Source organism: Schistocerca serialis, chromosome 5 (genome assembly GCF_023864345.2).
Source record: "Schistocerca serialis cubense isolate TAMUIC-IGC-003099 chromosome 5, iqSchSeri2.2, whole genome shotgun sequence".
NCBI lineage: Eukaryota > Metazoa > Arthropoda > Insecta > Orthoptera > Acrididae > Schistocerca > Schistocerca serialis.
In genome coordinates, this window is record NC_064642.1 from 80,183,831 (window position 1) to 80,207,964 (window position 24,134).

Here is a 24,134-nt window from a genome sequence, read left to right on the forward strand (position 1 = left end):
GCCCGCGTCAATCTGCAACACATCATAAAATCTGCTGATCTTCACTGCCAGTCTGGGAGCTAAAAGAAATAATATTATTTTTACTATTATTTTACCGCTTCCTTGCGGTATGCTCGACTATATTGTAAGTCGTTTAAATACGCCGCGGCAGCGGCTCTTCGTTCTCCACGCAGCTCAGCACCACAGATAATATTTATATAACTGAAAAATGTCTCAACAGGATGGGATAATATGCAAGCAAGCTTAACAATAAATAATACAAGTTTTCATTTAAACACCTCTATTAAAACCTTTAAATATCTCAGTGATTACAGACCTTTGTGAATTCACACGTAATGGCGTACATTGCTTAGTCTCGACAAAAGAATGCTACATTGGCGTTCTCTACGACAACAACAGGAGATCTTACTCGCACAACTTCCAAATTAAGACGACAAAGACATTCATATTCAACACGTATTATATACTAGTTCCTTTTTTAATCTCTGTTTAACATTTATCTTCTGTGTCGGTTTTATTACTCGCCGACGCAGACGTTTTCAGAAATAAATAATAAAAAAAATACATAATTTTATACAATAACACAATATGATACATATAATTTTCTCGTTACTACATAATATGCTGTTTTTGTTTCTTACTCGACGTTACACACTTCCTGACAATTTTGCACAAATTCTTGTACAAAAAAAGGTGTGTTTTTGAGAAATCTTTAACATTGTGCATTAGTTAAATTAGTTTATTTTTCTAGTATGCAAGCTTGCTTATGTGGGGTGCTCCTGTTGTCTAAATAGAAAAAAGAATACATTGTATTCTCCAGAAGGCAGAGTTTAAAAACCCAAAAATGAAAACAAATATGGCACTTTAGTTGTGCAAATTTCATAACCAATTTTTGACCGAACCTAGTCCCCGGCCTACACAACAGGTGCAACCAACTTCGTTTACAAAATAGTAAAAGGAATATTGACTAAGGATTCTCAGTGATCTGTTTTACTACTGGAAACACATTTGCCTGACATTGTGTGTCCTGAGCGGTGATTGGCTGATGGAAACAAACTGAGTGAATGCAATGTTGGTTTGTGTGTTTATGAAGGTAAAGTGATGTATTTTGTGCTGTTCATATTTATAATTGTGTACTAAACAAATATGCAGTTAAACTTGTGCATCATGTTAAAGATCTCTCCAAAAGACTCTATTTCTGTGACACAAATTGTACCAAAAACATTGGGAAATCTGATGTTGCTGGGTAAAATGTTACCTGTTTCCAATTTAAAGGTAAAGATTGCTTCAGTACTGTGGGAAAATGAAATTTTGGTCATCAAACCCATAAACTTGTGAGAAATGTAAAGGGACTAATACTTCAAGCAAAAGTGAAGGAAATGCTGAAACGCTGGGTTGCATCTTCAAATTAGGCTAACAACTCTTTTAGCCATTGATCCATGTATTAAGTCTGGATTCTTGATTCAACAGTGGGATGATAATGAACTGCTACAATGCTGACATAATAGTCTATATGCACACATAGAATGGCTGATCTCAGCTGTCTAAGATATTCTGAAGATATACAGATCCCTTTATAATTTAGTGGGAAAAGCAACTTTTCAAGCCAATAGGACATGGTGTTGTGCTGAAGACAATTTGCCTTCCTGTTCAAATGTAGTCTCCTGACACTTGCTTTCACATCACAGGAAAGTATTACACAATGGAAAATCCAGGATGGAATAACGACAATACTATGAAAAGGACGGACTGATACGCACTGCTATATAGCAGACACTCATTCACAGACAGGCACAACAGAGACTGCTACACATTGAAGCTTTCAGCTAAATGACCCTCATCTAAACTAGAAAACTCATACACACATCCACACAAGCTCAAATCACACACACAAGACCACTGTCTCTGGTCACGGTGTGTGTACTGTTTATAATGTGTGAGAGTGAAGCATTGTTGAAATTTACTGTTTTTTTTTGTGTGTTTTAATTTGTTAGTATTAGTTTCAAGTTGTAATTTGGTCACTGTAAGGTGTCTGTGTTTCTGCTCCTTCCCTCAGATGAGCTGCAATACGATTTATGGTTACTGTGATGGTGCAGACACATTTTAGCATGAATGCAGTAATCATATTTAAATCGAACAAGCTGAAGTAACCTTTGAAAGATATGACTGGAAGCTACTCCTATAAATAAATTGTGTAAACGTAGTAACATTACATTTTTGTGTTGTGTCATCAGTTAGAGTAATTGGAAGAGTTTTGACTTTTCAGTCATTTGGGATGAATTCTTTATCATATCTGATACTATTTTTCTATGCAGAAAGGTGCTATATTTCACAAATTTTGTGTTCATTTTCAGATTCTCATATAATGCAGTCCATTTTGCACTTTGCCACATCTATAGTGGAGCAAGCAACATACCAGATAGTATTAGCATAGTAGAGTTAGCAACATTGGCTGACATGCTTGGTCTGGAGGGCCTGAAAGAAGTAATTATGTATACTTTGAAAGTAAAGTATTGCCATTTTTTTCACAAGGTAGGTCCATACAAATATATTTATTATTAGGCCAAATATTTTAATTTGTCAATAATGCAGTAAAGCAATTTGTACTGACATTGAACAGACATGAGATATGTCTCAGTAGTGTTTTAATACACTTGTCAAAGGAGTGATCATTTATTTACTATATGTAATGAATGTACATTATAAATGTCAAAATATCATAAATTGTTGTAGTTAGTTTTAACCGCTTGATATGGAAACATGACCTTTTTATTCTGACGGATGTTCACTGTTCACCGTATTTGCTATAAAAAGCTTTTGAGTGACTGCATTTTATTTGTAAAATGCAAAACTGTCCTAGGTCTTTCTGAGTGTTTGATTTGCCACCTCTCATTGGGGCCCATTTATTAAGGAAACAAAAGATGATTTTAAATTACAAACAATGGAAAGTCTAGAATGGAATGGATAGATTGCTTCCCACTCTACAAAGGTGGTGTTGAGTCACAGAATGGACAATGAAGAAGAATGCTGGAAATATTTCAGCTTTTGTACAAAGTTCCTCTTCAGAAGCAGAAAACTCGTGTTGCATTTCTTTTATTTTATGTATTTCTCCATCCAAGAATTTCCATTATTGTTGTGTATTTGCAGCATTCTTTTTCATTGTGCTGGTCTTTGACTCAATGCCACCCCTGTACGGTGAGTAGCAGTCTGTCATTTTGTTGTAGGTTTCAGTTACAGTTCACTTTACACTTTATAGTCAATAATACAATAATTTTTTTTTCAGTGACAGTACCTCCATAACCACTGCACTTCCTGTTCTTTAATCTCATACCCTGCAAGCAGGTTTTGCACTTGATATCGGAGGTCCTGATTGCTTAATTGTTCTTTGTACAGCATTAGTTGATGTAATTTGTTTTTTATTAATGATGACACATCTTTCCTTTAACATATGAGAAGCAGATATGGTTTTGAGAGTGTAAAGCACTTTTATTAGTTTTTTGCTAACAAATTCCTATATCAATATGCAGGGTGAGTCATAAATAAGGAAAATATTTTTGTGCAATGTCACACATTGCATTACAAACACACAAAAATTTTCCCATGTTTTTGTGGCAGTAAATGGAACTGCAGCAAAATTTTGTAAAATTGAGAAATGTGGAGGGAAATGTTGAGTGTTCTTATGCAGCTACCTGAGCCAGGAGGAAAAACTGGCAAGGCTGTATAACTTATCTGCATTATAAGCAGCATTCTTCCTTGCATCATCACCCACTCTTTCTGTTTACAGCTCCAACTTCATAATGCATCAGACTGTTGTAGTTGTTGCACTGTGTGGTTCTCAAGTCCTTACACAATTGTTTTTACTCTGTGATGAGATGTGTTTTTTTCCCATATCTTCCAGTGCTGTCAAATACAAATCAGGACTTTAGAGTATCCTGTGATAAGTTTGTGGAAGACCAACATGTTCATATCTTTGAGGTTCAGTGTTTCATAAAAAGGTCAATTTGTTTCTTATTTTGTGAACAAGCCCTGGAGAAAAGACATAACAGCAATAGATCTTGATTTGTGTGTAGCAGTATGCGATATTTGGAATATTTTTCCTCATTTATAACTCATTGTGTATATAAGACGATATATTCCTGCTTATTGAACACTAGAGACATTGAGTAGCAGATAGGCATAGAACAACAATATGCAAAGATTAGAGTGCCACTCATGGCAAGGAAGTGTTGAGTTGCAGAGAGGTGTAATGAAAAAGAATACAAGAAATATTTTTTTTTGCTTTCGGACTGTCTTCCTTCAGAAGTAGAACTCTCACATACACGTACACATACACATGGCCATTGTAGTCACAGAATGCTAAGGCCTGACTCTGAGTCTGGCTTTAGTGCCTGATGACACTGAATCACTGTGTGTGTGTGTGTGTGTGTGTGTGTGTGTGTGTGTTTGTTGTTGTTGTTGTTTTTGTTTGTATGAATGCATGAGAGTTTGAATTCTGGAGAAGTATTGTTTGAAAGCAGAAAAAATGTTCCTAGTGTTGAAACTTCCTGGCAGATTAAAACTGTGTGCCCGACCGAGACTCGAACTCGGGACCTTTGCCTTTCGAGTGCTAGTTCTGCAAGGTTCGCAGGAGAGCTTCTGTAAAGTTTGGAAGGTAGGAGCCGAGGTACTGGCAGAAGTAAAGCTGTGAGTACCGGGCGTGAGTCGTGCTTCGGTAGCTCAGTTGGTAGACCACTTGCCCACGAAAGGCAAAGGTCCCGAGTTCGAGTCTCGGTCGGGCACACAGTTTTAATCTGCCAGGAAGTTTCATATCAGCGCACACTCCACTGCCGAGTGAAAATCTCATTCTGGAAACATCCCCCAGGCTGTGGCTAAGCCATGTCTCCGCAATATCCTTTCTTTCAGGAGTGCTAGTTCTGCAAGGTTCGCAGGAGAGCTTCTGTAAAGTTTGGAAGGTAGGAGCCGAGGTACTGGCAGAAGTAAAGCTGTGAGTACCGGGCGTGAGTCGTGCTTCGGTAGCTCAGTTGGTAGAGCACTTGCCCGCGAAAGGCAAAGGTCCCGAGTTCGAGTCTTGGTCGGGCACACAGTTTTAATCTGCCAGGAAGTTTCATATCAGCGCACACTCCGCTGCAGAGTGAAAATCTCATTCTGGTTCCTAGTGTTCTTTTTCATTGTGCCTGTGACTGAACACCTCCTCTATGTAGTTAGTATAAATGTGTCCTCTCCATGTTGTTGTTATTGCATCCAGTTATTTTCATTGTCTGAACTTTTGTTTTGACTACAATTTCGTGTTTTAATACCTGGAGTAATTTTATTGCAACTAGATACAGTATCTACATAATTTAAGGCGTTTTCATGTAGCTTGTAACTAATGAGTTTATATTGTCATAGTTGAAAACTGTTTCTTTATTTTTAAGCCATGTTCTATGTGTGCTGTTGGAGTACTGGAATGCCTTCCTCTGGCTGCAGCATATGGATTGGATGATATTTACAGAAAAAGTTTAAAGTGGATCACCAAACACTTTGTGAAAATTTGGCCTACAAAAGGTTTTGCTACCTTACCAAGAGAATTAATAGATAAATGTTTCCAGCAGCATGTTGTTCACATGGTAAGCTCTCAGATAGCTAGAAAACCAAACATTCATCTTTTAAGCTCAAGATCATTTGAATCACACACTCTCATCTGAAAATTGTCATGAATATTTTAAACAGCAGTTTCGCAGTTGTGTGAAAGAGCCAGTGAACTTGGCTTTGTGTTACTTGGCTGTTATATGAAAGGGACTGCTCTGTTTTTTAGCCCCCCCCCCCCCCTCCAAATCAGTTGCTTGATTAACTTTGAGCCTTTGTTGATTACACAATAGATTCTTTTGGAGTAAAGTTCTCTGCAGTCAGTTTTACTGAATACTGTGTCAATACCTTAGATCTCAGTAAAGTTGTGTTTTGCAGGGTATTGAAATTGTGTTTTGCAGGGTATTGAAATGTATTGCAATTGCTCTCTCTTTTGTTTTCCTCCAGTTCTGAAACGTAGTTGAATCTCGGACACCTTGATGCTAGTTATTCATTCACTAAAATTTCAAAGTTAAATAAATAATAGGAGACTGTTAATTGTCATTGATTCTCCAAGTTTTTCCAGTGACTAGAATAATTAATATTTTCATGTATTATTTGCACGTTTAATATTTAAATTGGAACCTTTCCTTTCATTATTAAGGTGAGTTAGTGATTGGCTTCTGATTGTGAGAGTTTGTTTGTTTGTTCCTCGAGATATTAGGAACATGTCATTGAGATGTAACTTGCGTGGTTAGTGCTGTATACATTACTGATGACAAAGTAGGAGCAAAAGTGGGAGTCAGTGTAAAAAAACTGTAAATTAAAGTTAAAATGTTGCAAGTACTGCTCATCAGAAGCTGTAAATGTGTAGTGATGTTGAGTAAGATGGTCGTCTCTCAAATTGGTGGCAAGTGTTTAGAGTCCCAGGTGATAAGAACTCTGAAAAAAATTATTATTTCTTGTATCGTAGCATAATAGCTGAAATTTAACACAGACTGTTACCCTCAACGTCAGCTACTCTCATTTAGCACATCCTTCCAAATGTTTTCAACTAGTGAAACATCATCTGCTACTGTGGCTAATGTAGTACTAGGGCTATAGGAAAGTTCTGGTAGATTTTAAATACTTCTGGATTAAAGGAGGCCACTCACATAAAAGAAGAAATGTTGAGTTAGGCAAAAAAAAAAAAAAAAAAAAAAAACCTTGCTAGCTTTCTCAAGCTAGAGTAAAACATGCCCATGCACGTGCCTATGCTCATGCACAGTGCCATTGTTGCATTTCGGCAGGTGGCCTAGGTTGGGGGGGGGGGGGGGGGGGGGGTTAGAGGGAGAGAAGCAGGAGACAGGGAGAGGGATTGAGAATGAGTGGCTATTAACTTGGAAGGAGGCAGCCAGTTTGCCAGCTAGAAATGTGGGTAGGAGGGGTGACAGGTACAGGGGCTAGGTATGTGATACACAGCTCTTGGAGCCTGTGGGGAGTGTTGCACGTTGAAGGTGACATGGGTTCATGAATTAGGAGGGGGAGACAGGACAGGGGAAGGGGAAATGTTGGGTAGAGGGTGTGAAGACATTTTGGTTACTGTTGATTGAGGCCAGCAAGATTATGGGTGTGAAGAATGTGTTGTAAGAATAACTCCCATCTGAGTACTTCAGAGAAGCTGGTGGTGAAGGGAAGAATCCAGACAGCTCAGGTTGTGAAGCAGCCATTGAAATAGAACATGTTATGCCCAGCTTCATGTTGTACCAGCATATGGTCAACTTTTTCTTAGCAACAGTTTGACAGTAGCCATTCATCCTGGTGGGCAATTGGTTGGTAGTCCTCTGACATAGAAGGCTTTGCAGTATTTGCAGCAGAGTTGGTATACACTGAGATCACAAAAGTCGTGGGATAACACCCAATATCACGTCGGACCTTCTTTTGCCTGTCATAGTGCAGCAGCTTGTGAGCACACTGGACTTACGTTCAGGACAGTGGTTCAAACCTGTGTCCGGCCATCCAGATTTAGGCTTTCTGTGATTTCCCTAAATTGCTCCCGGTAAAGGCCGGGATGGTACCTTTATTTCCTTCCCTATCCTTGACACAATCTGAACTTGTGCTCTGTCTCTAATGATCTTGATGTCAACGGGCTGTTAAATCCTATCTTCATTCCTTTTTTTGACATGGCACAGACCCAACAAGTCGTTGCAAGTTGCCTGCAGAAATATTGAGCTGTGCTGCCTCTGTAGCCACCCATAATTGTGAAAGTGTTGCCAGTGCAGGATTTTATGCACAAACTGACTTCTCATTTATGTCTCGTAAATGTTTGGTGGGATTCATGTTGGACAATCTGAGTGGCCAAATCATTTGCTCAAAGTGTACAAAATTTTCTTCAAGCCAATTGCGAACAGTTGTGACCCAGTGACATGGTGCACTGTCATCCATAAAAATTCCATTGTTGTCTGACTGCAAATGGTCTCCAAGTAGCTGAACAGAGGACCCAGTCATTCCATGTAAATGCAGCCAACACCATTATGGAGTCCCACCTTTGCACAGTGCCTTGTTGAAAACCTGGATCTCTGGTTTCATGGGGTCTGCACCACACTCGAACCCTGCCATCAGCTCATACCAACTGAAATCAGGACTCATCTGACCAGGTCACAGTTTGCCGGTCATCTTGTGTCCAACTGATACAATCATGAGCCCAGGAGAGGCACTGCAGGCAATGTCATGCCGTTAGCAAAGGCACTTGTGTCAGTCGTCTGCTGTCATAGCCCATAAATGCAAAATTTTGCCCCACTGTCCTAATGGATACATCTTATTTTTGCTGTTATTTCACCCAATGTTGCTTGTCTTTAGCACTGACATCTCTACTAAATGCCACTGATCTTGGTCGTTAAGTGAAGGGCGTTGGTCACTGCATTGTCTGTAGTCAGAGGTAATGTCTAAAATTTGGTATTTTTGGCACACTGTTGACACTGTGGAACTAGGAATATTGAATTCCATAATAATTTCTGAATTGGAATGTCTCGTGCCTCTAGCACCAACTACTATTTATGTTCAAAGTCTATTAATTCACGTCATGTGGCCATAATCATGTCGGAAACCTTTTCGCATGAATCAACTGAGTACAAAAGACAGCTCCGCCAATGCACTACCACTGCCCTTTCATATCTTGTATACGCAATACCACTGCCATCTGTAAATGTGCACATCACTATCCCATGACTTTTGTCACCTCACTGTATGGCATGGCTGCTTTCACAGGGTGGGGGTGGGGTAAGCCTGTGACAGGACTGGAGTAGAAAATGCTGGATGGGTGATTGGGTGGATCTTGCACCTTGGTCTGCCACAGGGATATGATCTCTATGGCAAGAGGTTGGGAGTGGGAGTGGCATAGGGATGGACTGGGGTGTTGTGTATATTGGGTGAGTGACTGACTGCCACTTTAGGAGGGGTGGTATGGACCTTGGGTAGGATGTGTCTCATTTCAGAGCATGATGAGAGGTAATCAAAGGTGTGACAGAGGATATGGTTTGGCTGTTCCCGTTCAAGATGATACTGGGTGACGAGTGGGGTGCTCCTTTGCAAGAGTGGCTAGACTGTATAGGAGGAATTTTTCGGTGTGGAAGGGATGGCAGCTAGTTGTTTTGTGTGTGTGTGTGTGTGTGTGTGTGTGTTTGTGTGTGTGTGAGAGAGAGAGAGACAGAGAGAGAGAGAGAGAGAGAGAGAGAGAGAGAGAGAGAGAGAGAGAGAGATCTCTTACCATTAATTAATGCAACATGTCTCTGCTGATTTCTGCTGGTCCCCTGATTGCAGCAACTGATTGAGGTAATGTACTGGTTAAGACAATTGATCCTCATTTAGGAGAATAGAGTTCAAATTCCGATCTGAGCATCCTGATATAGGTTTCTGTGGTTTTCCACGTTTTTTTTTTTTTTTTTTTTTTTTCCATGTGTTGCTTCTTTTAACTCTGGCACTGATTTGTTAATGTTGAAATTACCAAGTTGCACTGTAGTTCAGCATCCATGTTAACCTGTAAATCCTCATATAACTGTGAGGTTAAGTCCAAAAAAAGTGTACACCACCTCCAGTAGGACCCCACTGTATTGTTCAGACCAATCTATGGCCTGAGCAGAGCTTTACCTTCACCTACAAGAAGACTTTGAACATATATTAATACTGAGAATTAATATGGAAGTCTGTTCAAAACTTATTATTTCTTTGCATAACTATTTAGTTGGTATTCATATCTGTATGAATAACACTTTTTATAATAGATTGCCATGTCGTGTTAAGGTAATGTGCATTACTAAAGTAGTTGGCTGAGGATTATCTGTTCATTGATGTGTTGGCAAAGTGCCAAATGCCAAGTAAATACCCAGTTTACCCAGTTACTTCCCTTACTATTATTATTTTGAAAGTGCACAAAAGTACTTACAACATCTCAACAGATTTCCACAGTAACAGGATATTCAAACCGTCCTTTAACTTTTTGGACAGGCTTTCTATGTTTGGAACGTAATTGAAGGTAAATGTAACCATCCTCTTACTGTAAGTCCAGCTTCTTTGCTGTAGCACTAAAAGTTTTGCAGAGGGAGGCTTTTTAGGTTTGTAGCCAATGAGTCATTCCTGGTATGATCGACACTCAGCTGATCATTGATCAGCTCTGTACGAGCACGACACCTGTGCTGCTGGTATCGTGCAGCACTTCTGAATCTGATGCGATGTTCCGTTGCTTCTTTATCGTGTTACTGACTGTTGATCTAGAGTTTGCCCGTGAGCTGTGATTTCCTATTATTCATTTTTGCTCACCTTGTTATTTCTTCAGTCACCAATATCTCCCAATTAAACTTTGTTTTCTTTAACTTTCTGACAGAGATCACAGCTTCTTAATACATTTTTCATTTCTCTACTCAGATTTTTAAAATAATTAAACTTCATCATATATTGGACGCATTTTTGTATACCAAAATATCCGTATCCTTTGTGTATGGGCCAAATCAAATCCTCTGCCATTGTTTTTGGTATACGTAACTTCCAGTGATATGACTTCTCATGCTGTCGCCAAGATAATGTATCCGCTTTTAAGAACCACTTCTTACTAACCTCCCTTTCTAAAATACCTTCTGTACATAGTTATATTACTTTTCCAAAATATTCACCTGTTCTCAGCTCAGCTTTTATTTTTCTAGCCGACATTCTTACCTCATTGATCATGTAACTTAAAGATAAAAGAATTACTCTAAATATAACACCAGGGCCTTATGTCTTAGCTCTTATGTTCATTCCCACAGGAAGTTGTGAAAGCACTTGTGGCACTAGGTGTTGTGAATCTTTCACATAGTTTAATTTTAACTCTTGTAAAAGAAAAAGAAAAATACATTAAAAACAGTAAAGGCAAATGAGCTGTATATGTTTCAGTCTCTGAAATTTTTGTTAACCCCAAACTATGGACAATGATTCTTTTTCAGTAGCTGTATAATTTAACTCGTGTTTCTTAAGACTTCTTGTGGCAAAAGCTATTGTACTTTATCCCATATTGGGATCCCATTGAAAGAATTCATATCCACATCCATATTCTGGTGCATTTGTTGCTAGTTTAAAGGGTTGGTGCATTTTAGGATGACTAAAAATTTTGGTTTCCAGTAGAGCCTGCTTAATATTGCTAAACACTTCCATTTCACCTTCATCCTAAACCCATGGGATCATTGCTTTAAAAGCTTAAAGGGTCGTTGATCATCCATGGATTGATCTTTTAAAATCACCTCTAGAAGCCAGCTAACTTCGGCATCAAACATAACTGCTTTACATTTCGTGGGACTGGACGCTCTTTCATTGCCTGAATTCATTGCACAACAGGTTGTATCCCTTTCACTCCTATGTCATGCCGTAAGAACTTGTAATTCTTTTCTCTCAATTGGGCTTTCCATTGAGAAACGTGTGATCTTTGGTATCTACGTAACGCTTTTAGTGTTGTGGATGTGTATACATGTCCTGCTACGCTGTTCCCTAGGTGCTGTTGACATGTATACGTGCACTGCTTGGGTTTTTGCTGCAGTGCTGTGGACGTCTGTATGCGTACTGAACTGCCGACTTCTCACTGCTATAGTTGAGTTACTTCCATATCTCAATGAGTAAAAAAGCTTTGATTAGTTATCGTACAACACATGTGCCTCATTGCATGCCATTATTAAAAAAAACTCATTTCAATATTTTGAATTGTTTGAGATATGACGATTGATATATGACCATGATTCATGTCACACAAGGATGGGAATGGGCGCATCTCAAAGGAGCTCCATTTGATATAAAACCTAATAACTTGAGAAAGAAATGAGATGTTTTTCTTCTCCCTACTTTAAATAAAATTTTAATATGTTTTGTACATTTCATTTGCTGTGACTAAAAGGAGTCTCACATGTTTTGGCCTTTATGTGATGGTTCCCTGTAGGGTTTGACCTCCATTTTTCAAAATTTTCCCAGAGAGAGAGCCAGTTGGGGAAGGGCATCATGCATTGAGATCTTTAGCCCACTTTCTCCTCGTCACATTGCAGTCCCGTCCATTCTCCCTCTCTTGGGCGAGGACACCTTCCTGGATGCATTTTCCACCATGCACTATGCAGTATCACCTTCTGTGCTGACGATGACCGTGGACTTCTTCGCACCTCGTATCCAGCAAGGTAGCCAGTCCGTTGTGGTGGGGCCGCAGTATACCCTGTTGGTTGTAGCCCCCTGACACCACAGGGATCACTCTGCTGATGCCTGCACCATTAACTCCCCATGTATGCCAAGGAGTAGATGCTCATCACCCGGGAGCATTGGGACTCCCGCCAATGGCCATCCTGCCAGGTGGCCTTTGCTGCGGCTAGGTGGGCCCGTGGGGAAGGCCCATGGTCGGAGTTGGTGGCATCAGGACGGATGACATGCCATGAAGCGTAGTACATAATCCCTTGCTGGTGATTCGCTGCCAGCAATCTCTAAGTGGGCGAAAGCTACCTTCAACGCTAAGAAATATGACCCCAAGTCGTTCCCTTCCCCGGCCACACCATGGGAGGAACGCTAGGCTAAGGATGGCAGTGAAGGTTATTTGCCCCGGTACCTCGTATGTACAAGAGTTGGTGGGGAATCTTTCATGTCCATGAAGCCTCATTTTTTTGTGGAGCATTTGGAGGACAAGTTTGGGGAGGTGGAGGGCTCCAAAATGCGCTCTGGGTCAATTTTGGTAAAAACAGCATCCTCTGCTCTGTCACAGGCATTACTCACTTGTAGCAAGTTGGGGGGATGTTTCTGTTACCATAAGAGCTTAAATATGGTCCAGGGTATTATATTCCGACCTTCTTTCGCAGTCTGACGATGAGCTGTGCGTCAATTTAGAGCAGCAAGGTGTTGTTCATTGTGTCCGGCACGTCGAGGTCCGAGGGATAACCAGGTTGCCACCGGTGCCTTCATCTTGGCCTTCGGGGGTGACACATTGCCCGAGAAGGTCAAGGTGATGGTCTGCCGCTCAGATGTCAAGTCGTATATCCCTCCCTTGATGCAGTGCTGGAAGTTCGGCCATATGTCTTCCCACTGTACTTTCAGCCCCACATGTCGAGATTGTGGACGTCCATCACATCCCAATACTCCATATGCCCCACTTCCCTCTGTCAGTTGCGTAGAGCATCATTCACCTTGCTCGCCAGACTGCAGGATTTTACAGAAAGAGAGGAAAATCAAGGAATATAAGACCCTGGACTGACTGACCTACACTGAGGCTAAGAGGAAATTTGAGCATCTACATCCTGTGGCTATGACCACCTCATACACCGCCGCTGCGAGAACAGTTGTCGCCCCAACAATTCCTCGAATTCCTGTTGCCTCTCAGAACCAGGAGGCTACACCTGCCCCCTTGATGATGGGGGTCACTTTCCTCCCTGTTGCTCCCACACCACCTACTTTGGGAGCAACACCCCCCCAACCATTGGGGATTTCAGTCCCTAATTCTGAGCCAGAGAAGCGTAAGGCTTCTTCGGCTCCTCTCACTAGGAAAGGGTCCCTTGGGTCACTCCCTTCCCAGGTTTCTGTTAGTGGGAAAGATGACACCTGCCAGTGGCTGAAGACCCCAAAAAGCAGCTGATCTTAGGGTTTCATGCTCATCCTTAGTCCCGGAGACTGATTCAATGAAGTCCTCCCAGCCAGGGAAACCCAAGGGATAGCGTGAGAAATTGAAAACGAAGACCCACAAGAACAAGAAACTTCTGGTAACACCCACACCACTGACACATACAAGCTCTGTGTCTGAGGATGGGGTGGAGATTCTGGCATCCGCTGAGGACCTGAATCTTGCCGGACCCTCAGACACAATGGATATAGACTGCTCAGGCAAAAAGTCGGTGGCAGCAGGTGACCCTGAGACATAGACTGCCTCATTGAGTGTTTCATGCCTTTCCAGTCTCATGATGATGTCATCCTCCAGTGGAATTGCAGCGGTTTTTTCCACTGCCTGGCTGAGCTATGGCAGCTATTAAGCTTTACACCTGCTTTCTGCATTGCCCTCCAGGAAACCTGGTTTCCGGCAATGCAGAACCTTACCCTCCGTGGCTATAAGGGATACTACAGGAACCGTAGCGACTATAATAGTGTGTCAGGTGGAGTTTGCGTTTATGAAGCTGTGGCTGTCATAATACGGACAATGCAGGAAATAACTGTCTGCAATGTATACTGTTCTACACAAGCGACTATTAATCAAATTGCTTGCATATGGAGTATCGTCTCAGTTGTGTGACTGGATTCGTGATTTCCTCTCAGAGAGGTCACAGTTCATAGTGATATATGGTACATCATCGAGTAGAACAGAAGTGATATCTGGCGTTCCACAAGGTAGTATCATAGGCCCTCTGCTGTTCCTGATTTATATAAATGATCTAGGTGATAATCTGAGCAGCCCCCTTAAATTGTTTGCAGATGATGCTGTAATTTACTGGCTAGTAAAATCATCAGACGATCAATTCCAATTGCAAAATGATCTAGAGAGATTTTCTGTATGGTGCGAAAAGTGGCAATTGGCACTAAACAAAGAAAAAGGCGAGGTCATCCACATGCATACTAAAAGAAATCTGATAAATTTTGGGTATACGTTGAATTGCACAAATCTGAGGGCTGTCAATACGGCTAAATACCTAGGAATTAAAATTATGATCAACTTGAACTGAGAAGACCACATAGATAATATTGTGGGAAAGGCGAGACAAAGACTGCGCTTTGTTGGCAGAACACTTAGAAGATGCAACAAACCCACTAAAGAGACAGCCTACATTACACTTGTCCATCCTCTGCTGGAATATTGCTGCGCGGTATGGGTTCCTTACCAGGTAGGATTGATGGAGGACATTGAAAAAGTGCAAAGAAGGGCAGCTTGTTTCGTGTTATCGCGCAATGGTGGTGAGAGTGTCACTGATATGATATGCGAGTTGGGGTGGCAGTCACTGAAACAAAGGTGGTTTTCTTTGCAGAGAGATCTATTTATGAAATTTCAATCACCAACTTTCTCTTCCAAATGTGAAAATATTTTGTTGTCACCCGCCTAAGTAGGAAGAAATGATGATCATAATAAAATAAGAGAAATCAGAGCTCGAACCGAAAGATTTAGGTGTTCCTTTTTCCCACGCGCCATTAGAGAGTGGATTGGTAGAGAAGTAGTGTGAAAATGGTTCGATGAACCCTCTGCCAGGCACTTAAGTGTGAATTGCAGAGTAACCATGTATATGTAGATGTAGATATCTTCCTCCAGATGATGCACTGATCGATCAACTCCCTAAATCTTTCCTACTTCTGGGAGATTTTAATGCCCATAACCCCTTGTGGGGTGACACCATGCTTCCTGGGCGAGGCAGAGATGTTGAAACTTTACTGTCTCAGTTCGACCTCTGCCTCTTAAATACTGGGGCTGCCACACATTTGATTGTGGCTCGAGGTAGTTACTCAGCCAATGACTTATCAGTTTTCAGCCCAGGACTTCTCCCATCTATCCACTGGAGAGCACATGATGACTTGTGTGGTAGTGACCACTTCCCCATCTTCCTGTCACTGCCCTGGCACCAGGCCCACGGATGCATGCCCAGATGGGCTTTAAACGAGGCATACTGGGAAGCCTTCACCTCTGCTGTCACTACTGAATTTCCCCCACATGGTGCCATTGATGTTATCATTGAGCGGGTCATTAAAACAATCGTTTGTGTGGTGGAAAACGCGATCCCTCGTTCTTTAGGGTGCCCCCGCTGAAAGACAGTCCCTTGGTGGTCGTTGGAAGTCGCTGAGGCAATTAAGGAGCATCAGCGAGCTCTATAGCAACATAAGCGGCACCCTTCCCTTGAGCATCTGGTAGCCTTTAAGCAGCTCCGTGCCTGTGTACCCCATCTTATAAAACAACTGAAACGGGGGTGTTTGTGGGAGATACGTGTTGACCATTTGGTGCCATACGTCACCTTCCCAAGTCTGGACGAAGATCAGACATCTTTTTGGGTACTAGACCCCAACAGGTGTCCCTGGCGTTATCATCAATGGCGTGCTATGTACCAACACAAACGTGATTGCCAAGCACTTCACTGAGCACTATGCTCAAGCCTCTGCATCGGAGAACTACCTCCCAGTATTTCGCACCCTCACACGGCGGATAGAAAGTCCTCTCATTCACTACACGCCACAGTGAACCCTGTAATGCCCCATTTACGGAGTGGGAGCTCCTCGGCACACTTGGACATTGCTCCTGGGCCATATCGGATCCACAGTCAGGTGATTAAACATCTCTCGTCTGACTACAAGTGCCATCTTCTTGTCATCTTCAACCGGATCTGGTGCGATGGCATATTTCCATCGCACTGGCAGGAGAGCAACATCATTCCGGTGCTCAAACCAGTAAAAACCTGTTTGATTTGGATAGCTATAGGCACATCAGCCATACTAACATTGTTTGTAAGCTGCTGGAACGGATGGTGTGTTGGCGGTTGGGTTGGGTTGGGTCCTGGAGGCACGTGGCCTACTGGCTCCATGTCAGGGCGGCTTCCGCCAGGGGCGCTCCACCACTGATAATCTTGTGCCCCTCGAGTCTGCCATCCAAACAGCCTTTTCCAGATGCCAACACCTTGTTGCTGTCTTTTTTGATCTACACCAATCATATGACACCACCTGGCAACATCATATCCTTGCCACATTATACGGGCGGGGTCTCCGAGGCCCGCTCCCGATTTTTATCCAGAATTTCCTGTCGCACTGTACTTTCCGTGTCCAAGTTGATGCATCCCATAGTTCCCCCCCCCATATCCAGGAGAAGGGGGTCCCGCAGGGCTCTGTATTGAGTGTATCACTATTTTTAGTGGCCATTAATGGTCTAGCAGCAGCTGTAGGGCCGTCCATCTTACTCTCTCTGTATGCAGACGATTTCTGCATTTCGCACTGCTCCACCAGTACTGTGTTGTTGGGAGGCACCTACAGGGAGCCATCCACATGGCGCAATCATGGGTTCTCACCCACGGCTTCCAGTTTTCGGTCACAAAGTCGTATGTCATGCACTTCGGTCGTTGTCGTACCGTTCATCCGGACCTGGAACTTTACCTTCATGATGATCCACTCACTGTAGTGGAGACACATCGATTCTTAGGACTTGTTTTCGACGCCTGATTGACTTGGCTACTTCACCTTCGTCACCTTAAGCGGAAGTGCTGGCAGCACCTCAGTGCCCTTCGCTGCCTGAGCAACACCAACTGGGGTGCAGATCGCTCTACTCTGCTGCAGCTCTAGAAAGCCCTTGTTCAAACCTGCCTTGACTATGGGAGTCCGGTTGATAGTTCGGCAACCCCCTCAGCGTTGCATGTAGACCCAGTGCACCACTGTGCACTGTGGTGTTCACCTCGCGACAGGAGCTTTTAGAACAAGTCTGGTGACCAGTGTCCTGGTGGAGGCTGGAGTCCCTCTCCATTGCAGATCCGACGTGCACAACTGCTCGCCTGTTACATTGTACACATTCGTAGTTCTCCTGAGCATCCAAATTACCATCTCCTTTTTTCACCTGTGGCAGTTCATCTCCTGCATTGGCAGCCCAGGTCAGGGCTAACGATTGCAGTTCATGTGCGAACCCTTCTGTCTGAATTGGAGTCCTTCCCTTTACCACCTCCTCTCCAGGTCTGTCCACATACATCTCCATGGTGTACACCTAGGTCACAGATTCATCTGGACCTTTCACATGACCCCAAGGACTCAGTTACTCCTGCCTCTCTCTGCTGTCACATGCTCTCGATTCTTGACGTGTTCCGGGGCTCTGAAGTGGTTTACACCGACGGCTCAATGGCTGATGGTCATGTTGGCTTCGCCTATGTCCACAGAGGCCATTTAGAGCAGCATTCCTTGCTCGATGGCTGCAGTGTATTCACTGCAGAGCTGGTGGCCATCTCTTGCACACTTCAGTATATCCGTCCATGCCCCAGGGAATCTGTGTACTGACCCTTGAGCAGCCTACAAGCTATCGACCAGTGCTACCATCGCCATCCTTTGGTAGCATCCTGCCCTGGACCAGTCCCATCGTTCAGCGGTGTTTGTATGGACCCCAGGACATGTCGGCATCCCAGGCAACGAACTTGCCAACAGGCTGGCCAAACAGGCAACGCGGAAACCGCTTCTGGAGAGGGCATCTCTGAACCTGACCAGCGTTCTGTATTATGCCGTAGGGTTTTTCGGCTTTGGGAGACGGAATGGCATAACAGTACACACAACAAACTCCGTGTCATTAAGGAGAGTACGAAAGTGTGGAAGACTTCCATGCGAGCTTCTTGCAGGGAATCAGTTGTCCTCTGCTGACTCCGCATTGGCCACACTTGGGCAACCCACGGTTACCTCCTGCGCCATGAAGGCCCGCCTGAGTGTCGGTGCGGCGCCCAGTTGACAGGGGCCCATATTCTGGTGCACTGTCCCACTTTGACTGCACAGCGACAAAATCTTGGGTTACTGGACTCTTTGCCGCTAATTTCATCTGACAACGCCTCATCGACTGATTTAGTTTTACGTTTTATTCATGAGAGTGGGTTTTATCATTTGATCTAAATTTTAGCGTATGTCTTTTGTCCCTCTGTGTCCTCCACCCTAGTGCTTCTAGGGTGGAGGTTTTAATATGTTGCAGAGTGGCTGGCTTCTCCTTTTTTATTCTCATGGTCAGCCAGCCATGGTAATCTGCTGCATTGTTTTAATCTCTTCATCCCATTTCTTGTGTTTCTGTGGTTTTCTTGTCCCCTTTTGTCCATTTACACGTTACTTGCCCGTCATCGTTCTTGTGATTTTTCCTTTCATTCCATTTTGAGTTGGCAGTCTCGTTTGTTTTATTCTCACACTTATGGCATTATTTTATTCGCAACAAGGGACTGATGATCTCATCGTTTGGTCCCTTTCCTCCTCTTTTAAACCAACCAACCAACCATTTTTTCCTCTGTAAACTCTTTAAAACTTTGTGCAATGTTTTACTTGATGTGATGCAGTGCAGTTAAGTATGATGGATAATGCAAGAAATTCAGTTTTTTATTCAGTGAAGATATCGGACTGTAAGATGTGCAGAAATCAAATTTTTTCACCTAATAGTTTTCGAAAAATCAGGTGATATGAGGTCTGTTCAAAAAATTCCTGAACTTTGTCCACAAAATTTTTCTACACTTACCTTTTACTTACTATGCATTGTCTCCTCTGAAACATTCCCTCCACAATTGATACTGCTCACAACATCATTTACACTTCCAGAAGCAGTTTTTTTTAGTACGCTTCTTTCTGGGTCAAGCAACGTGCCATCTGCGTATTTTCTTTTATCTCATGTGTCAGTGCAAATCTTCATCCTTTAAACAGGATTTTCAACTTAGGAAATAAAAAAAAAGTGTCCGCAGTGGCCAGGTCTGGAGAGTATGGAGATGAGGCAGCACAGTGATTTCGGTTTTTGTGCAATAGTCATGCACCAACAGGGGCGAATGTGCAGGTGCTTTATTGTGATATAAGAGCCACAAATTGTCTCACCACATTTCAGGCCATTACCTTCTTACATGTCCTGATAGTACCATTGATTAACAGTTTGTCCATGTGGCACAAATTCCTGATGAACTAATCCTTCGAAGTCAGAGAAAACTGTCAGCATGGCTTTGAAATTTGACCTGACCTGATAAGCTATTTGTGGTCTCTGAGAATCTTTTCTGACCCATTGTGAAGATTGAACCTTGGTCTCAACTTCATAACCATAGATCCACGTCTCATCATCAGTTATGATTCTCCTAAGGAACATCTCATTCTCATTTGCATGATCCGAAAGCTCCTCACAGATTGTGAGGCGAAGGTCTTTCTGGTCTTGACTCATGAGCTGTGGGATGAACTTGGCAGCCACATGATGCATTCCAAGATGCTGTGTCAGGATTTTATGACATGATCCAACTGAAAAGTTACATTCTTCTGCACTCATCAACATAGGCTTCCTGCTTCATTTGGTGTGTGTCTGTAATTGTTTTCTTGAGTTTCATGCAAAATTTAATGCACATGCATTGCTCCTTTAACTCTGCCATCTCGAGATTTGCAAACTGCACTGAACAATAACTAAAGACATAAAACAATGAAACTTCCGGCAGCTGCACATTAAACATAGGTGTATGCAGGGATGCCAACCACATTTCACTCCAACATACCTTTGGCACAAAATTACTAATGTACTGGAATTTTTTGAACAGACCTCACAAGTATTTCAGATCTTCTGGAATCCCATCTCTCAGCACAGGCATCAGCTGTGGTGAGAAGTACAGCCTTAGCTAAAGCTGCCCTCATCATAGAATGTAAAGGGCATGTCTGTAGTAGTGGAAGGGTTAAATAACCAGAATTGGTAATGATCCAGAAGTACTTTAATATTAAAAATAGCATTGCAACACTAACTTAAAAGTTGTGGGGAAATAAATCTTGTCTCAGATGCACAACTTAAACAGAAATATCAAATCAGCATGGAATATTGTTAAAGTAGAGGGAAAAAATGCATTGAATATGTCCCTGTTTCTATCAGAGACAGAGACTTATAAAAGATGCATGTGATATTGCAATGGGTAATGCTCTTAGTCATTATTAACTCATGTTATTTTCTCTAGCAGATTAAAATACACCATTGTTAGGCCTTTCCACAACATTGTTTATGTCACAATGGCCAATTCTAAGTCTCTGAAGATGTAATGTACTGGTGTTACTTCATTCATTACATTCTGAATTTCAATACCGCTATTCTATTGGGGCAGCTAATCAAATAGCTGAGTACATAATATAATTCTTAAATGTAATCATCAGTTGTGATCCGCTGCTAACTTACCTTTGGTGTCAAAGTAGTTCAGACATCACATTCTATTAGGTAATTTGTGTTTTTACAGAATATATGATTTAGCTCTTGCATGGTTTGCATCATTTTTTAAGAATTGCTATGCACAAATTTACACTTAGTTGTTAAAATGAATCAAAAGGGCTACCACACCATCTGCATGGCAAAAATTTTAATGGACAGTGCACAGAATTTGATTATGGGTCCAGTAATGTTCTTGTTTCATGTTAATGACATACCATTTCATTTGAAACGGGAGGTAGAATGAATGATTTTGATGCACTATAGTGAGAGCAAGGAAGCATCAACAGAGAAACCAGTAAATTGATTTTTTTTTTTTAATTTATTAAACTTCAAGCTTCAAGAAATGTGGTTCCAGTGTCATATTGTTAAAAAACATTGATGCTGTGCAGGTTGCAGTATTAAGGCATCCTCAGCATTCAGTGTGAATAGCAGCCTTGTCATTGGAACTCTGACTTCGGAGTCTGCAAAGGATACTCCATAGCTTTCAGTTTCATCCTTGATTGTTCAAGAACTTAAACTTAATGTTCCTATACAATTTTTTGGAAACCTGGTGGATAAAATCAATAGGATGCTAATTTAATAGAAAATTTTTGGGTGTCACAAACAGATTTGGCTGTGCTTCACTAGCCCAGTACACAGTGCTAAAGTTACTGTAGGGTGTGCAGTGCTGTGCCATGGGGTAATAGGCACTTACTTTGAAGATGGAGGATGCACTGCTGTCAGATTGACATGTCAGTGTCATTTAAACATGATGCGGAGATTTTCGGCTCAAAGGCTTCATTCTATTTCAAATCCTGACATTTAGCAAATTTGGTTTCAACAGTATGGACTCATCTCACACACTGCCCAACTGTCCATGGCTGCAATGAAACGTGTGTTTGGGGATTGAATAATTTCAAGGAGACCGGACATCACTTGTCTGCCATGATCTCCAGATGTGTGCACCAAATTAGACCAATGAATTATGCTCAGCTCGAATTCAGATTGAAGAAAACATTGACAAAATCCCAGAGAACACATTGCGCCACACTGTGCAAAATTTGCAGTATCAACTTACTGAATGTATATGGCAAAATGGACAGCATTTAAATGAAGTAATTTTTAAAATGTGATGCCTAATGAAATTTCCACTTTTGTAGAAAACGCATTTCACCATCAAATAAAGTTTTGTAAGTTTTCTTCCTTTTTTTTTTTTTTTTTTTTTTGTAATAATTTAAAATTTCCTGTTTCTCTGTGCTACCCTACATTTTGTGGTAACTTCTCATACGTATTCATTGCACAAAAGAGTAATTAGAATTATATATCAGTAAGGTAATGGAAAGTCCTGGTAGAATATAAATGATTTAGGAGTTAAGGTAATGACTCACCTAGCAGCAGAGGTGTTAAGTCATTGATAGGCACATAAACAAGCTGAAAACTTGGCTAGCTTTCAGACGAATCCTTCCTCAAGCTAGAGTACACAATATACAAACAAACAAGTGCATAAAATCATGTGGCTGCATTGTGCTAGCTGCAGTTCTTTAGCTTGCCTGGAGTGGGAAGTTGTGTTGGGTGGTGTGGATGAGGGGCAGGAGGGAGGTGGAGGCAAGGAGTGGGAGGAATAGTTTGGATAGAATGACTGAGGGTTTGAAGGGAGATAGCGGATATATAGGAGGAAAAGGTCACCATATTGGTCAGCTTGTGCAGCATGTGACGATGAGGAGGAGGAGGAGGAGGAAAACTGGGTTGTGGGGCGGTGACAGAACAGAGAAACGAGAGACAGTGGGTCTGATTTATGGTCATACTCGCATGAAATGCTGTGCTGAAATTGCAGTTGAACAGGTATAAGTCATGACTGCTTTGACAGATGCCCTCTGATGGGATAAGACATGGAAATGATTGCACTGGAGTAGGATGTGCTGGACTGATGTGTCAAACATTTACAACAGTGTATGGCCCATGTGGCAAGGGGTTGGAAGTGGTGTGCTATAAGGATGGATCAGTATATTGCAGAAGTTGGGTGAGAAGTAGAATATAACTTTGGCCCATCTCTGAATCTCTCTCCTGAATTTGCCTCCCTCCTCCTCTCTCTGCATACCCATCACCTGCATCAGGTCTGGCCAAACAGCACTCCAGCCATGCTCTTGCATAACACTCTGAGCAGAGTGGTAAGTGGGGTGAGGAGGAAGAGGAAAATGTGTGCTACAACTGGACGCTGCTATAGCTATACAGTTGCCTTGTCAGACACCAAGCAGTTTGCTGCCCGTACTACTAGCATTAAATTAGATTTATGTTCTGCATTAGTACTATTATGGTGCCTATGCCCTTGTCCAGAAAAAGGAAAGTGGAGAAGCCACTCGTTCAATGCCAAATGGGAATTGCTTATTTTTCATATCTGTTAAAGACCAAGCAAAGGGCTTCACATGCCATCACATATTATTAACGGAAAAAATATTTATTGGAATGTCATTACACCAGCCACAAAGACGATATGATGGACTTGTTTTCTGACGAATAACAGTAAATGTTCGCTGAAATGAAGGTAGACATTAGGGAATAAAACTAAGTTCAGGGTAAGAAGAATGATGACAAAATCTTTTGTTTGAATTCATTAAGTGTATTGATGCAAGAGGAGAATCGTTTGGTAACACCTATAGCAGACAGATTACACTATCTAACAAAAATTAAGCCTGTGAAAAAATCAGCTTAAAGTTGATGACATGAAACATTTCCCATAACTCAAGGCATTCATTTGCACAACTAAAGATGGATTTAAGTTTATTCGTCAGACCGATTTTTGCTTTTGCGGCTAATGTACCTCCTTATTTCAAACTTGAGCCGATACACAGTGAAGCATCCAGCGCAGCAACTGCTTGTTTGTCCAATCCAGAACTTGGCAACACTTTTATAGACTGTAATCCCAAGAGCAATATCTTTGGCTACACAGACATCCGGCTAAAGTTATTTCAATGTTTGGTTCAACAGTGTGTGTGAAAATTTTTTCCTTCTCATATTAAACTGATAGTCTTACAAATGTTCAGTTTTAACAGACTTTAATCTATGCAAGCTTATAAAAATATATCTAAAAACAAAGATGATGTGACTTACCAAATGAAGGTGCTGGCAGGTCGATAGACACACAAACAAACACAAACATACACACAAAATTCAAGCTTTCGCAACCAACGGTTGCTTCATCAGGAAAGAGGGGAGGAGAGGGAAAGACGAAAGGATGTGGGTTTTAAGGGAGAGGGTAAGG

General features: G+C 41.8%; 1 protein-coding gene across 1 annotated transcript in view; it reads left to right on the forward strand.

Moving 5' to 3' along the window:
* LOC126481757 (uncharacterized) overlaps window positions 1-24,134 on the forward strand; it is a 189,995-nt gene that overhangs the window by 107,803 nt on the left and 58,058 nt on the right. The window contains exons 6-7 of the mRNA XM_050105711.1: window positions 2,355-2,532; window positions 5,415-5,606. Of these exons, the coding sequence (XP_049961668.1) occupies window positions 2,355-2,532; window positions 5,415-5,606 (370 nt within the window). The remainder of the gene's footprint in view (window positions 1-2,354; window positions 2,533-5,414; window positions 5,607-24,134) is intronic.